Raw genomic sequence first — 14,727 nt, 5'->3', positions numbered from 1 at the left:
TCTTTACATACCAAACTAATAATATAGCCATAAAAAATGCATTTCTGCTGCTTCTGCTCATACTATAATTTTGTTTCAACTTTTCCACAGCAGTGTTATTCACAATTTTGCAAGTGCTTGGCTAAAATATAATTCGATAAAAGGAGCTTTGAGGTGAATGATGATTTGCTCAGCTGCAGCTCATTAGAGATGATTTTGTTTTTCCAAATTATATTACAAGGGCAGCGTACCAGCCTGTCCATGTACTTCGCACTGAAATGACTGCTGTACTCTGAGGAATGAAAGGCTTCCTACTAAAAAATTTACAGCTTCTTTTTTTTGCTAGTTTAGTGCTTCATTTCTTTTTATATAGCCAGGGAGCAAAGCAGCCAGGCTTAGTTTTATACATTTGAATGCAGATACCTCAAAAACAACATTTTTCTTCTTCCTCGGTCTATACTTATATTGGTATATGCCAGCTATTCCTCTTCACCTTCACAGATTTTGATAGGCAGGGGTGTCAATACATGATCTGCTTTCCTTTCATTGATTCCCTTGTAAGGCCAGAATTTGCAGCTCTGTTTTGTCATTTCTGTTATCTTGTCTGGAGGATGACAAACTTTTACCTCATCAGAGAGCAACTGATCAAGAGATTGTGCAGGCAACACTTTTCTCCTGCCTCACTAACATTTTCCCATTCTACACAGGAGAAGATTAAAACTTAAGGGAAAAAAAGCTAGTCACTGTTGACTTGATGGTGAGGGCACTCTACAGCTACCTGAAAGAAGGTCTCTTCTCCCAGGCAGCAAGTGACAGGATAAGAGGAAATGACCACAAGTTGCACCAGGGAAACTTTAGACTAAATATTAGGAAAAGTTCTTCCTGGAAAAGATTGTCAACCTCCAAACCCTGAAGGTATTTAAAATACATATAGATGTAGCACTTGGGGACATGGTTAAGTGGTGAAATAACAGTTGGACTCAATGATATTAAAGGTCCTTTCCAATCTAAATAATTCTAAATAATAAATAACTCTATGATTCTGTGATCTTGTCAACATATGAATGTACCTCAGTCTTAGAGACACTATACAGTAGGAGAAAACATTTGTCTACTTTTCTGCACAAGCACATCATAACTTAATTCAAGCTCAGGAGTTCCTTTTCATCCTTTCTGCTTTTGAATATCTGTTTTTTTAATAGCCAGCCAATCCTATTTGTTAAATTAAAAGTCCCTGCTATCATTTCAGGTTCCATAATATTTTTTTCCATATCTGGAACATACACATTTACCAAAGATTAATAAGTATGTTAAATGAAATGTGCTCCTGTGTTTGCTGCTGCTGCTGTGTTCTTCTGCAGTAGTCAGCAACTGAGTGTTCCCTGATCACATTGATAATCCCAACCAACCAACAAACCAGCCAACCAACACCGCAGCCGCAGATGAACTTCACTGAGGTATGGCCAGAGGTAAAACAATAGAAAGCCATTTAAGAGCTTGGTAAAGAAAGATTTAATCTAATTTTCCCTTAAAGTCTACCAGAACTGCTGGAACCTCCACTCCGATTGAATGTGGCACTTGACTGCGAAATGACTGCAAGAGTTTGGCTTGGCAGCAGGAGACAAAGAAATGGTCACAGCATCTTACACCTACAATTATGCCCTTGCTTTTTGTTCACTACTTCATTTGCTGCATTCCCCCAATATGGTTTGTTAAGTACATGCGGGTCAAAGGATTTTTCTTTTGCCCATTGCTTTATGCAGCACGCCCATGCAGAGACTAGGACTCTCAAATAATGATAATTTCCTTGAAAAAACTTTTTGGTTATTCTTGCAAATAAAAGTGAGTATCATGGAAATGACTGTATGGAAGCAAAATTATATAAGTATAAAAATTGGTTAGAATCAAATAAGCATTTCAATTTAAGCATTTATCAGAGCTTTATGGTTTAGGGATATATACGTACAAGGATGACCATGTAGCATAAAAAATGAAAGATGGCTCATTTGTAGTACATCCCTTTGTGACCTGTAGCTTCAGCCATTCAGTCACTATGGAGAACCAGGAGAATTTACCCCAAGCAATGTTATGTCTGTCATAAAATGAAAACAGCCCTCTCAGAGTCGTCATTCTCTTTTTCCTCTCAACTCTTGCTCTTGTCAGGTTGCATTATACATAGATAACACAAATCTTGAAGACATGCCCTCTGGTTAAAAACAGAAACAACAGTAACAACAACAAGACCTCTCACACAACATGCCAACATGAGCAGGATTTAATCACAGATAATTGGAACATTTAAGAGCAGTGCTTAATAATATAATAATACAAGCCTTGGTCAACAAACATAAAAATGAGTATAAGAAAAAAGTGATCTGTTCAATTATTATTCAGTCCTAATCCTGAGACTCATTTGTTATTCTACTGAGAGCAGTCTTATTTATATAAAATATCCATTAAAATATTTTGTTGGATCCATGCACAAATCAAAATACTGAAAATGTGTAATTACTTTCTGTTACCTATTTAGTGGTTGTAGCTCAAGGATTAGAATTGACAATATTGATGGTGAATATGAGGATGATGATGTTGATTAAAAAAAGGAATTATGTAATGGGCTAAAGGGGTAAAAAATCTCTTGAACAGCACAGTAGGAGTCTTCCTGTAAAAGAGGGCAGAGGAAAAAAAGGTACAGAAACAGTGAAGCATTCCTCTGAGCTGTTCACATTCTTCTAAAAATATTTTTGACCTCCACACATACTAGATTTTTTTTTCAAAGATTCTTCTATAAACCTGATCACATATGGAAAAGCACATGCAATTTCATCTGTGCAGATATTCAGTTTGCCTGAGATTAATTTCTAAGACAGCGAAGGATTCTGTGTAAATAATCCACCTTCTTTTCTCTAAAACCAAATCCCTATTTTAGGGAACATTTTGCTTAAAAATATTTGGAACTATATGACAGTGGCATGACTGTTTCAATATAATGAAGTGATCCTAATTTTTTTTCCATCTATGTACATTTTAAATAAGTTCCCTAAAGCATTAGGCTGTAGTGGTTTCAGCTGAGTGCACATAGGCACAGATTGATGCACAGTTTCTGCAAAAACTTGGTTTAGAAGGTTGTGCACCATGAGTGTATGAGTGCAGGAAGGCTGAAGTTCAATTTCAGGGCACTCCTTAAACTTTGACTTTTCTGGTTGGGATAAATTATAGGAGGCTTTAGTTTCAGAACATTTGCAGGGATGTGTTACAAAGTTACAGAACTGAAAGGAAATTCATGAGGCCGTCCAGCCCAAACTTGTGTCCTATCAGAATCAGCTATACTTGTGTTATTCCAGCTTTTTTTCCTTGGCTTTTATCAAGGCCTCCAGTATGGAAGTCTGCATAGTGTGTTCAGGTAAACTGTACATCAATTCCTTTGCAGTTGCAAAGTTTTCCTTAATTTATATCCTTAATCTTCCTGGACATAATGTATACAAATTACTTTTTTCCTTTACTGCTGCACACAAAGGGAATATATGATTGCCTTCTTCTTTGCACAAAATGTTTATTTAATAGTGTATTATCGTGACTGAAATTGAGACTACTAACTAATTTCACTGATGAAAAAGTGGAAAATTACTTTGTATTGCTTGAGGCACTTCCTTCATAAAATACTGAATATATAGAAAACATCTCTTGCATGACATTAGGTTATAAATATTTGAATGCATACCTGAAGATGCATAGCCCTATCTTTAGACCTTACTCTGTTTCTTTTAAAAGATGGATGAAATTATATTCCCAAACACTGAAACAGCCTGAAAATAGACAGATTGTAAATAATTGATTATATTGAGGGAAAATAAAGTTCTGTGCCAAAGCAGTTAAAGGACTGTCTATTGACTATCAGAAAAAAAAACAGCCTGTAATGAAGATTTTGTCAAATATGAACAACTTTCTTACAAAGATATCACATTACAGGTGTGGTGCGAATATTCTTACAATTTCTATATCTAAAGAGCACTATATTTTACAAAATATTAGTCTTGAGTTCTGAAGTTCAAAAGCAAAGTGGTTGGCAGATTATGATTAATTTCAGGATATATTTTTATTTCAAATGATCTTTTCTCACTTCTTTGTAGGGCTTATTAATTTGGCTTCTTATACTTCCCCCTACCATAAAATGTGTTAATGACATCATTAGTAATACCTGGCCATGAATCCAACATCATCTTAAAAAATAATGAAAAATGGTTGATGGTGTAGTTACTCTTCAAATTAATAATTCTTTTCAGTCTTTTATAGGTTTCTTGAGGGTTCATTGTTTTCTGTCCTTTTAAACTACATCTAGCTGTTAAGTCTGCAGTAATTACTATGCTGTAATAAGTGGTACTCCAATGCCAACAGCCTAGGAGATCTGACTTTGTAAAGAGGCATTTTTATTATATCATACTTTCTGATAAATTGGGGCACAAAGGCAGCTGGACCCTGAGTCAAAGTCCAGTTAAACATTTCGGTAATTTTTCAAGCATGCAGCCACACAGTGCAGGCTGATAGTGGCTGGGCTGACAACTGAAGTGTCAGCTTAACAGCTGCTTCATTTCACTATCTCTCGGCTCATAAACTTTATTTTTAATAGCCTGCCTGTAGGACTACTAAAAAATGACCTTCACACAGGGGCTGGAGTGGTGACCAAAATAGATTTCTTGGGCAGTGCGTAGTATCACAGTGACCATAGCACAGAAAATAAGCAGTATGGTGAGAAAGATGTTGTACTAAGTACTGATGAAAATATTCTGTATTTTCATACAGAAAGATTATTGTGATAGCTGTGCAATAATTCACTGCCTTCAACTTACACTAATCTGAACATCTTCAGTGGCTTTAATGGTATTGTGCCAGTTTACATCAACTGATTGAATGGCCTGTGATTTTAAGGTTGTGTTTAGGAGTTGTAAGCTGTCTTACAACAAGAAAATACATTACATAATAAACAGATAATAAAGAGGCTGTTAATTTTTCCCTGCACATTGCTTGTTGGTCTTAGAAAAAAATTCTCTTAAATTAACTCTAATTTTCACCACTTTCTTAGCTAAACACATTACAACCTTCTGTTTTGCTGTGCTGTTTGTAAGGATATGCTCCTAGTCTAACTTGAAGCAGTGTGGGTCTGGAGAGGTAGCTAGGGATTGGGAAAAAGGACTTCCATGTTGGAGTATGAGAGGATGAAAAGAAAGGTGCTCTTGGAGCTGAGGGGTGTGTATGAGGGAGAAAGGATCCTTGAGCTGGGAAACCAAGCTTTCTGGGTATGTAATTTAACAAAAAAAGAGTTCCAAACTGAACTGTAGTTTTTAAGAGCCAGTAAATTCTGATATACTTTGAAACACCTTCATCACAACTCTGGCTGCTTTTGAAGCAAGTGTAATAACTTAGTCCTGTGACATTGTGGGCACTTGCTAGACCTTTTTTATCATTGTTTCCTAAGAGCAACCAAAATGTCTCCCTGAAAGCACTAAAGGCCGTACTACAGCCCTCACTTCTGCTGTTAGAGATCTGCAAAAAAAGAAGCCAGAGCTTTACTTGTTTGAAAGTATTAAAACCTGTCAAAGGTAGGATCATTTCAATTTATTATTTGCATTCCAAAAGCAGCTGAGGCCAAGACTTCTGCAGGCTTTGTATGTCCCAAAACCATCAACAACTTAGCCCCTGCCATCTTTAAAATGTGAATTTAAAGTCCTGCAAGAGCATGGAAAAATAAATGGGAGGTGAACATACAGATGAAGCAAAAGGAAACAAAATAATGCACTACAAAATAACTTGCTGAATAGTTCAACAGCCTTCCTACCAGTGTTTATGCAGATGTAACAGCACAGCAGTTTTTATGAGGACTGATCAGTTGCTGTTATTACTGATGTTAAAAGAACATCTTTTTTCTCTCTTAAACCCTGCCTTCCAGTTGTGTGATGCCTTTCCCACAGTACATTCTGAGGCACATGTTAGATTTGGGAGTTCAGCTATATGGACAGTCTTTTATGTCTTTTGGGCTTGACTAAAGGTACACTCAGTATTGTTAATCCTCAAAATCTGGAAATATGTTCTGGTGCAAGGAACAGGTGGATGAGTTACAGCAAAAGTTCTGCTCTTCAGTGTTACTGTGCTGGCCGATGCTCTTTTCACTTGCTACTGAGACAAAATGTGTGAGCAGATGAGACAAATGGCAACATTTCACAAGAAAATTTTCTCAGCAAAAATGCACAAATCAAGTTCATGTTTGCTTTTACTTGTTCCCAAGAAAGTAGTTCATAATGTGATGTGTACAATATCAGATTCCTGAATTTTCTGAAATTAATTTCCTTCCTAAATTCTCACACCTTTTTCTTTAGTGTTATTTTCCTTTACAATTATGTCCAAAATCTTCTAAAAGGAATAGAAACTGCATGAAATTATTTCTACAAGAAAGCTTCTTGCCTAATTACATATTGCAGGATTCTGAAGATTAGGGGAGGTATTTCTGCTGAAATATTTGTTAAAAAAAATGCAACCAACCAAACAAACCAATCAGTTATCACTGATTTTTTTTCCTAAATATTAATAATACCATTATGCTTGTACCTCTGTACTCATGATATAGAATAGATTCAGTCCCTGTCCCTGATGCAGCAGGCAAGTATTCTCCCAGGTCTAAAGTATTTCTAGGGTTTTGTCAAGGCACTGGTGGCCCATAAAAATCCCCAGCTGCTCTTAAAGATTATTTAAGATCTTCCTCCATGGAGCCATCCTGAGGCAGCCACTTTGCCCAGCCCCAGCTGTGTGACATGTATCTAGTTTATCTGACGACTGGTTGAGAATGTAACCAAAATTGGAACCAACATCATGAACAAAACCCCACCCTGCTTAGAATTACTATGTCAGAGGATGATTGCGTTTTTTAAGTTGCTTTTCATGGGAGTTTTTTTGAACCCTTTTGAACAGTTTTATTACATAGTGTTTCCGTATGCTTTTTTTTTTTATAATGAAGGCCTGCATATTGACACAAAGTGTCTGGGGAGATCTGGAAGTGGCAAAAAGTATTTTTAAATTCTTCCTTCTACATCACCACCCTGTTATCACAGAATCATCAAGGTTGGAAGAGACTTTCAATATCATCTAGTTCAACTGTATGTTACATTATTTAAAAAGCAATTGAAGATACATTTTAAAAGATCATGACAACATTTTTTTTGCAAGTTTCATAGTATTTTCAGCCCTCCTGCTTAGATTAAGGTCTGTCTTGGCTAATTATCTTTATCTAAAACCTTCAAACTCAGGATATTTTATGATTGTATGATATTCTAGTTTTCAATTCAGAACTTGTGCTTTTATGCTTTGATTATAAGGTATATTTAAAAATAGCTTGTTTAATCCACGTGCTCTTTCTTTTAGCCTTGTCTGGCCTTGTCCTGTCTTTGTGATATTCCATGCATCTTCCTGGGATGCTGTGTCAGCTTTTAGAATTAACCAGATCCACACGTTGAGGTTCTAATCAGGAGAGTACTTCTAGCATATTTGTTTTGGATCACTAGCCCTGAACACATCTGCTGGGAGAGCTACTGCTAAAGTGTGCTCTTTTGGCAGATACACAGGAGCTATTAATAATTAAACTTGCATTTCTTGGAAAAAGCAAACAGGATTGTTCCAAGTTAACACCTTTGTGCTACTGCTACAGAAGAGAGCACCATAACCAGCTTCCAACTAAACCACCTCTCTTGCACTGACTAGCCAAGCTGGGCTGGCAGAGGTGAAAGGTCTACTCTCCTATAGTAAATCAGATTATAACAAGTACTGCCTTAGCATTTATTCCTTTCAGAGGTCTCAGTTCTTAAATGAGGGGCAGCTGTGGCTGTACATATGTTCCTCTGAGGAAGGGCAGTTCATTGCTGCGTCATGACAACAAATTAAAGCTAAAGTCCAGCCCATGTAGTTCCAAGAAGCAAATGTGTGAACCACAACAAATTCAGAAGCTTTTGGTATAAAATCAATGATGCTTTGATAAAAATAATATTTCTATCACTGTAGACTAGTATTTTGTCTTATCTTTAACGGGACTTTTATTTTTTAACTGGTTTTAACATGTAATATTTTGGCTGTGTTTAGAATTTATCATGCATTTTTCTCAGTAAAGTAGGTTCTGATAATAGTTTTTTTTTTCTTTTGGTACAGATTAAAGAGCATCTTGCCAAGGGTCAGAGGATGTTGGCTGGTGATGGCATGTCCCAAGTAACCAAGACGCTATTGGATTTAACACAGAGGAAAAATTTTTATGCTGGGGACCTTCTAATTTCTGTGGAAATTCTCAGAAATGTTACAGACACATTTAAAAGAGCAAGTTATATCCCTGCATCTGATGGGGTTCAGGTAAGAGAAACATTGTAAAGGTAATGTTTCAGCTGATGGAGTTTATGTCTGTATATTGCAGTATCCTGCACAGCAACTGGTTTGCCCACAGAGGGAACAAAATCTTCCACATGATAGACATAAGCATTCATCACATAAAACTAAGATCCAAGTGTAAAATTGGAAGAAGACTTAGCTACATTTAATAAGATAATTATCCAAACCAATGCAACAGGTGAAAAATGTAAAATGCTTTCTTTGTAGCATTTCAGTATCTTTGTCTTTCAAGGTTTGGTCAATTGATATGCAGTGTTGGTAATTTTTGGCACTAAGCATTTCACTAGTGTTCTTTGTTCCAGTTCATTTCAGTTCTAAGCTAGTTCATTTCAGTTCAAAATCCAACCACATCGTTATGTAATTCTGGCATTGATTCTTCATTTCAGATAAATGAAGCTCATTAAAAGTGCACAGAAGTGTTGGATAGTGCTTTTTATATAAATTTTCTATTTTACATGTTAGATTAAGTCTTCTTGTGCAAGAGGACAAATAAAATGCTGTCAGAGCTAAAACAAATACAATTATTTCTGCATAATGGTCTGGACAACTCTTACTTAGGACTTCTGGATAAGGATATTGGTTTCATCTTTTATCTGAAAATTTTAGACAGTTTTCAAAGATTGTAGATTACTGACAAAGAATACTAAGAAGGCAAATGTGTGTAATATTTATGAAAAAGAGAGATTAATGATCATTCATAAATTACAAATGAAGTTATTAATGCAGGTCATGTATACATATCTGTGTAAAGGTAAGCATGAATTATAAATACACTTCAGAATAGAATCATGCAGATGAAGGGAGATATGTTGGAAAAGACATTTTTTCACAGTTTATTTTTCAAGACTTGCTATTATATTTTCACTTTTCTAGTTTTTCTGTGCACAAAGAACAATTAACTTCCACAGTAAAACCAGCATATCTTGTGTTGGCCTGTAGCCAGCTGAAAGTTTTTTTTTTCAACAATGCTTTTCAAAAAGTATGTTTGCTGAGAAATTCTTTTTTTTTTTATTGAATGAGAGTCAGTATCTATTCAGTAATAGTTTTACTATTAAGCAGGATGTTATACGCTGAAAATTTTCATGCAGTCAAGAGTCTGATAGCCCAGTGTGACTTCTTCGTGGTTCACAGATGCTACAAATTCTTTATTAGAACCAGTCTTGAGAAATTGAGTGAAATCTTGAGTGATTTTGTCCATGGGCCTAGCAGATCAAGTCATTTGCAGTTTACATATGTTAAAGAGAATTTGATTGTTTTCCCACTGATGATACTGCCAAAAGGTTTGCTTCATTCTGCAGTGTAGAGCTGTTTCCAAAATCCTAATAGCATTCAGGCATAACTTGACAAGGTTATTAAATATTTTTAAAACATTTTAATAAATAATTTAGAAATTAAGAAATTTAAAATATAACAATTGGTAAGCCATATTCTGAAGGATTTCTCAAACCAAAGAAAAATAACTGTATTTCAGTATTTGCATGCCTAAATACTAAAGAACAAAGAGTTCTTTGATCCCAGTTTAAAAAGACACTCAAACTCCAAGTCAGGAAAAATAAAAGTATCAAAAAAGAAAAGAAAAAGAAAAAAGAACAAACATCAAGCTAAGGTAAAATTAAAATAAAAAAGCAGTGGACAGTATTTAGGAAAGTAAGTGAAATCAGACTAAAACACGTGTTTGGCCCAGGGGATATATTAAGAAAGGTTCCTTTTACTGACTTCCGGTGATATAAAGTGAAATCCTGGCTCAGTAACAAAAGTTTAAAATTTACTATAAATTTCTGAGAAACATGGATTTTTCCATATGTAAACTTATGTCATATTCTACCATACTCTGGAGTATTGCATTGATGTTTTATTTTCATTAGGACATACTTTCATACTTCCTAGCTCATCATCAAAGTGAGTGACAAAAAGGTAAAAATTAAAATTGCATGAAAATTCTTCTTTATATAGATGCTCTTTGTGGTGTTCTAATTCCATTCTATATTTTAACTAGATAAAGAGTAGAATTTCTTATTTGATGTATTTTGGTTTTTCAGAAATTATCAGAAATGCATGAGTGAGGTTTAAAATCCCGAAAAGCCATAATTTATCATTTTGTGTGATGTTGGAAAAGTAGGTTATGATGAATTACGGACAAAAGGCTTTTTTTAAGATCCATACAAAAACAACACTTGAATTATGACTGAGAAAGAAAAAGTATATATGTCTGAATATATTTGTTTCTTATACACTCCATCCATCTAGATAGTCCTTCAAATGACTACAATATCTGGTTTATATTCAGTATTAATATTCATGAATCGTGCAAGATTTGTGATTCAGAGACTCCATAACAAAATGAATTAACAGAAAAGTGAGATAAAATTTGAAAATTTCCAGCTAATTCTCAAAAATGAAGGTGCTGCTGCCTGATGTGCTGCATTGAAAATGCCTCTTGTTTAGGCGGACAATTCCCAGAACAAAATAAAGTTTTTAAGGTATGCATATTTAATGCCAAGTTATTTATTACATGACTCCTTTTATTTTGCATCTTTTAACTGTTTTTGCAACAATATCTATGCATACTTGAACATACAAAGTCAGGAACAAAAATAACCATTTATGACGCAGTTGAACAAGAAGGTGTTTTGCATCAGTGACTGAGAATATCAGTACAGTAGCAGAAATTATGGCAAGACAAGTCATTCAATTCTTCTGTAAGCAAGACTTTTCATTTAATATAGGAACTCTTTAAAATACCCTCTGCAGGTACACTGAGGCTATGACATGGACACTGCACTTAGGTGAGAGTGATTCTACCAGGAAGAAAATACAAATTTTAAATAAGCAAAATGAAAGCAACGTTTTGAAATATTATCCGGAACTGGTCTAAAAGTGCTTGAACTTCCTTCTAAGGACAGGATAGCAGGAAAGTAACTACATTTCAGGACAGATTGGCAAAGCAAGTTCTACAAACCCCTGATGCAGCAACCAACAGGAAAAAAGGTTTCTCCCCAAAGAAGTTAGAGCAGTCTAATCCCCTTTATATTAGCCATAGGGACTATTGCTGTGAGTTAGGGTTTAACAGGATTGTCCAATCCTTTTTCCCTCCACCTTCCCACTCCCACACAAACATTCACTATGCTGAAGTCTAGAAGTGGAGGTGACTTAAGGCTATCCATTAATTCCTCCTAGGGAGGAATTCTTCTCTAACTGTATAAAAGGATTTCTGACAGCTTTATGCCTGCAGAGAGGGTCAAAGAATTTGGACTGGAACAGAGAACTGCAGCCATTGTATTACAGTAGAGAAAATTGAAAGGAAGGAAATTAAATTAGGAAAATGTAGTTGTCCATTCCCCGCTGTAACTGGCATGATCATCAAAAATAAAAGGGCAAAAATAAAGGACTTCAAAATTTGGTTCTGGTTGTCCCAGCATTTTCTATAGTGACCAGTTCAGTAATATGCAAGCCCGGCTATGAAAGAAAGAAGCTTGATTCTACAGGGAGGTCCAGTGTTTACTGCAGTAATTCCCTCAGATCACATCCATAATGCTTCTAAAATTTAGCCTTCACACCTGCCAATCATTTTACTAAAGGACAACGCTGTTTCTTTCATGATTAATGCAATAAACAAGAGAGTAGTCAAAGTAGGACAAAGACTTTTTAACCCTTCTTCCCCTGTCACATTTTGTAAATGCATCTCATATCTATTCATTATTGAAGCAGCAAATCCATTTGCTCATCTCCGTTTAATTCACAAAGCACTGGCATTGCTTTGAAAAATCACTTGGACTGAAAAACCTGCACACATCTCACCCTCCAGTACTACCATAAATATGACACCAACCAAGATTAGAAATAGAGAAAAAAAGATCCCAAGAAGAAATATATTCGTATTACTAAGTTCATACACTTAATTAATACTTTTTTGGCAAGTGCAAAAATATATATTAGGCAATTTATTGCTCATCTTTTGTTTGTGTTTGAGTTTAGCATTATCTATAAACTTTTCCATGTATATTTCTGTCAATTATTGGTAATTTTAATGCTTTCTGTAACTTAAATAAATATAAAATTTAATTAATACATAATATTATTAGAAAAGCCATGTAATATATCATCTGCAAGAAACATTTTAAACTCCTGAGTGCTCTTCATGCAATCTAGGCAACTCTCAGATAGGTCTCATTAGACAGACATGGATACTTTTGCAATTAAGGCTTAGATTGCAGGGGAATCAGTGTCTGCAGTGTAACGCAAAACCACCTTCAGAACAACTCTCTAATATGATAAATTATCCCACACTGAGTTCCATGCAGCTGCTGCTAGATTGCTACCGATCCCCTAATAAGTTAAAGTTAAAATTTCCATCCACTGCATTTCTACAGTATTACACTGGAAGAGTTGAGGATTACCATGTTTGGAAAAGTGTTTTCCTTCAGGCAAAATCTTGCATAAGGCCGACTCTACCGAGTAGAAGTTTTCACCAAATTAAAATGCCCTACAGTGGTTATAGTGCCATGAAACTGGCATGCTTTGACCAATATAATTTATTTTACTTGGGGGACCTGTGAAGATGTACATTTTTCATAGCTGAAGTTGCATTTACAGAATTGTGATTTGCCAACCTGGTTAAATGGGCAAATCCTTTGTAACAAATACCAAATGGAACTCCTTGCATTGTGCTTTATTTTATTATGGAATGTCTGAAAGGGATTAAATGTATTCCAGGTATATAAGCAGTATGTAACTATATCTATTCTACTTATTTTTAACTTGACTGGAAATTCTTTGGTATTTATTTGCTGTAAATTGGATCAAATAATGAAAAAATTTTCTTTTATGTCCTATCATTAATTCCCATCTTGTCCAAATGCTTACTTAGAATTTTCACAGGAGCTTGCTGAGCCATTTTGTTTCTTTTCATGAAGATTGTTGTGTTACTGAGTCTTGTGGATATTTTGCTGGTGACTTCAGTGAGAGAAGAGTTGTTGCCTCATTAATGAACGGGGTTATTTTGTCCAGGTTCAGCAAAATTTCAGTCACCTCTAGAGTAAATTAGGTCAAGTTAAAGAAATTTTTATCCATGTGAATTTTATAGTTAGCATAGTTAACTTCCTAATGGTTAGGCAAAGATAGGTCCTCTTGCTTGTCAGGTGCTTAGTGGTGGGACCAGGTTAGACTGGTAAAATGTTATTATAAAAAAATAGTTTTCACAAGTTTTCTTCAATTTTTCATCCTAAAATGTTTTACTTATATAGTTGTGAGACACCTAAAATGTCAGTGATATCTCTAGTTTGAAATAAATGTCTTTTCAAGCATACCCATCACAGACTAATGTTGGAAGTTTTTCCTTTCTAGTTTCAGTCATTGTGCAGTTGAAATCTTTGTACTTTTATTATTAGTGAGTTAAAGTTGCTTCTTACTTAAACCTTATTTAGGTCCTGTTTATTCCCCAAAATGCCTAAAAAGTAAATGCAGGTGAGGTAGTGACCAGTAAGCTGAGTTCCACCAAGGTCACATTGTTGGTATTCCAATTAAAGTTTTTTGAAATTGTGGGGACCTTAATTGCACTCTTCAGCTAAGGTTACTGGAAACTACATGTATCTTTTATGAAGGAACAGAAAAATTATAATTGGCAGGTTGTAGACAAAATTGACATTCTGCACAAAATGTGATACAGAGATGAGAACAGACTGCACAAATTCTTAGCTTTTAAGGATGAAGAAGTTGGGAATACAAATTGCTAGAGAGAGCCAACAAAATTAGAAAGGAGATTTCTCCACAAACATTTGGAGAAAAGTAATTTTTTAAATGTATGATTTGTATCTAACTGTCCTGCATTTTTTCCCTTATATTTGAATGAATAGGGGAATCAGAAAAAGAAGCTAACAGCTTAAGGTCAAAGAAACAGAAACTGCTTATTCCTTTTAAGTTGAAATTCCTAAAAGGATAGAGACAAGTGTGACATATAAAAGTAAGAAGCATCTGATTTGAAACTGTATTGACCAATGAAATTCATTGAATGCCCTATATATGGTTATTAAGAATCATTTTCTCATTTTGAGTAGAAACTAAAGACTCGAGACTGGTGCTTTCTTAAATGTACTTTGGATTTTTGCAAAATCTATAGTTGTCTAGTTTCTGGAATGAGAGCAATTTGTGAACAGAACACCATCACATTTAAAAGTTTACCAAGTTTAAAAGGGTTCTTGTTTCGTAAGAAGTGGTACTATGGAAGCTGATTATATACACAAGAATTAAAAATTTACCATAAAATATGAACCCTCTTATCAGTATAATGTATTACTTTGCTACATCATCTCTTCTACTGATAGAAAATAGGCT

General features: G+C 35.0%; 1 protein-coding gene across 3 annotated transcripts in view; it reads left to right on the top strand.

The window, feature by feature from the left end:
- ADGRB3 (adhesion G protein-coupled receptor B3) overlaps positions 1 to 14,727 on the top strand; it is a 442,842-nt gene that overhangs the window by 207,560 nt on the left and 220,555 nt on the right. For all 3 annotated transcript variants that reach the window (XM_031057612.1, XM_014307289.2, XM_031057611.1), the window contains exon 10: positions 8,167 to 8,361. In XM_031057612.1, coding sequence (XP_030913472.1) covers positions 8,167 to 8,361 — 195 coding nt within the window. The remainder of the gene's footprint in view (positions 1 to 8,166; positions 8,362 to 14,727) is intronic.

This window comes from Geospiza fortis, unplaced genomic scaffold, assembly GCF_000277835.1.
Source record: "Geospiza fortis unplaced genomic scaffold, GeoFor_1.0 scaffold264, whole genome shotgun sequence".
In the NCBI taxonomy this organism is placed as follows: Eukaryota; Metazoa; Chordata; class Aves; order Passeriformes; family Thraupidae; genus Geospiza; species Geospiza fortis.
The sequence above is the reverse complement of the archived record's forward strand: the minus strand, read 5'-3'. Positions and strand labels throughout refer to the sequence as shown.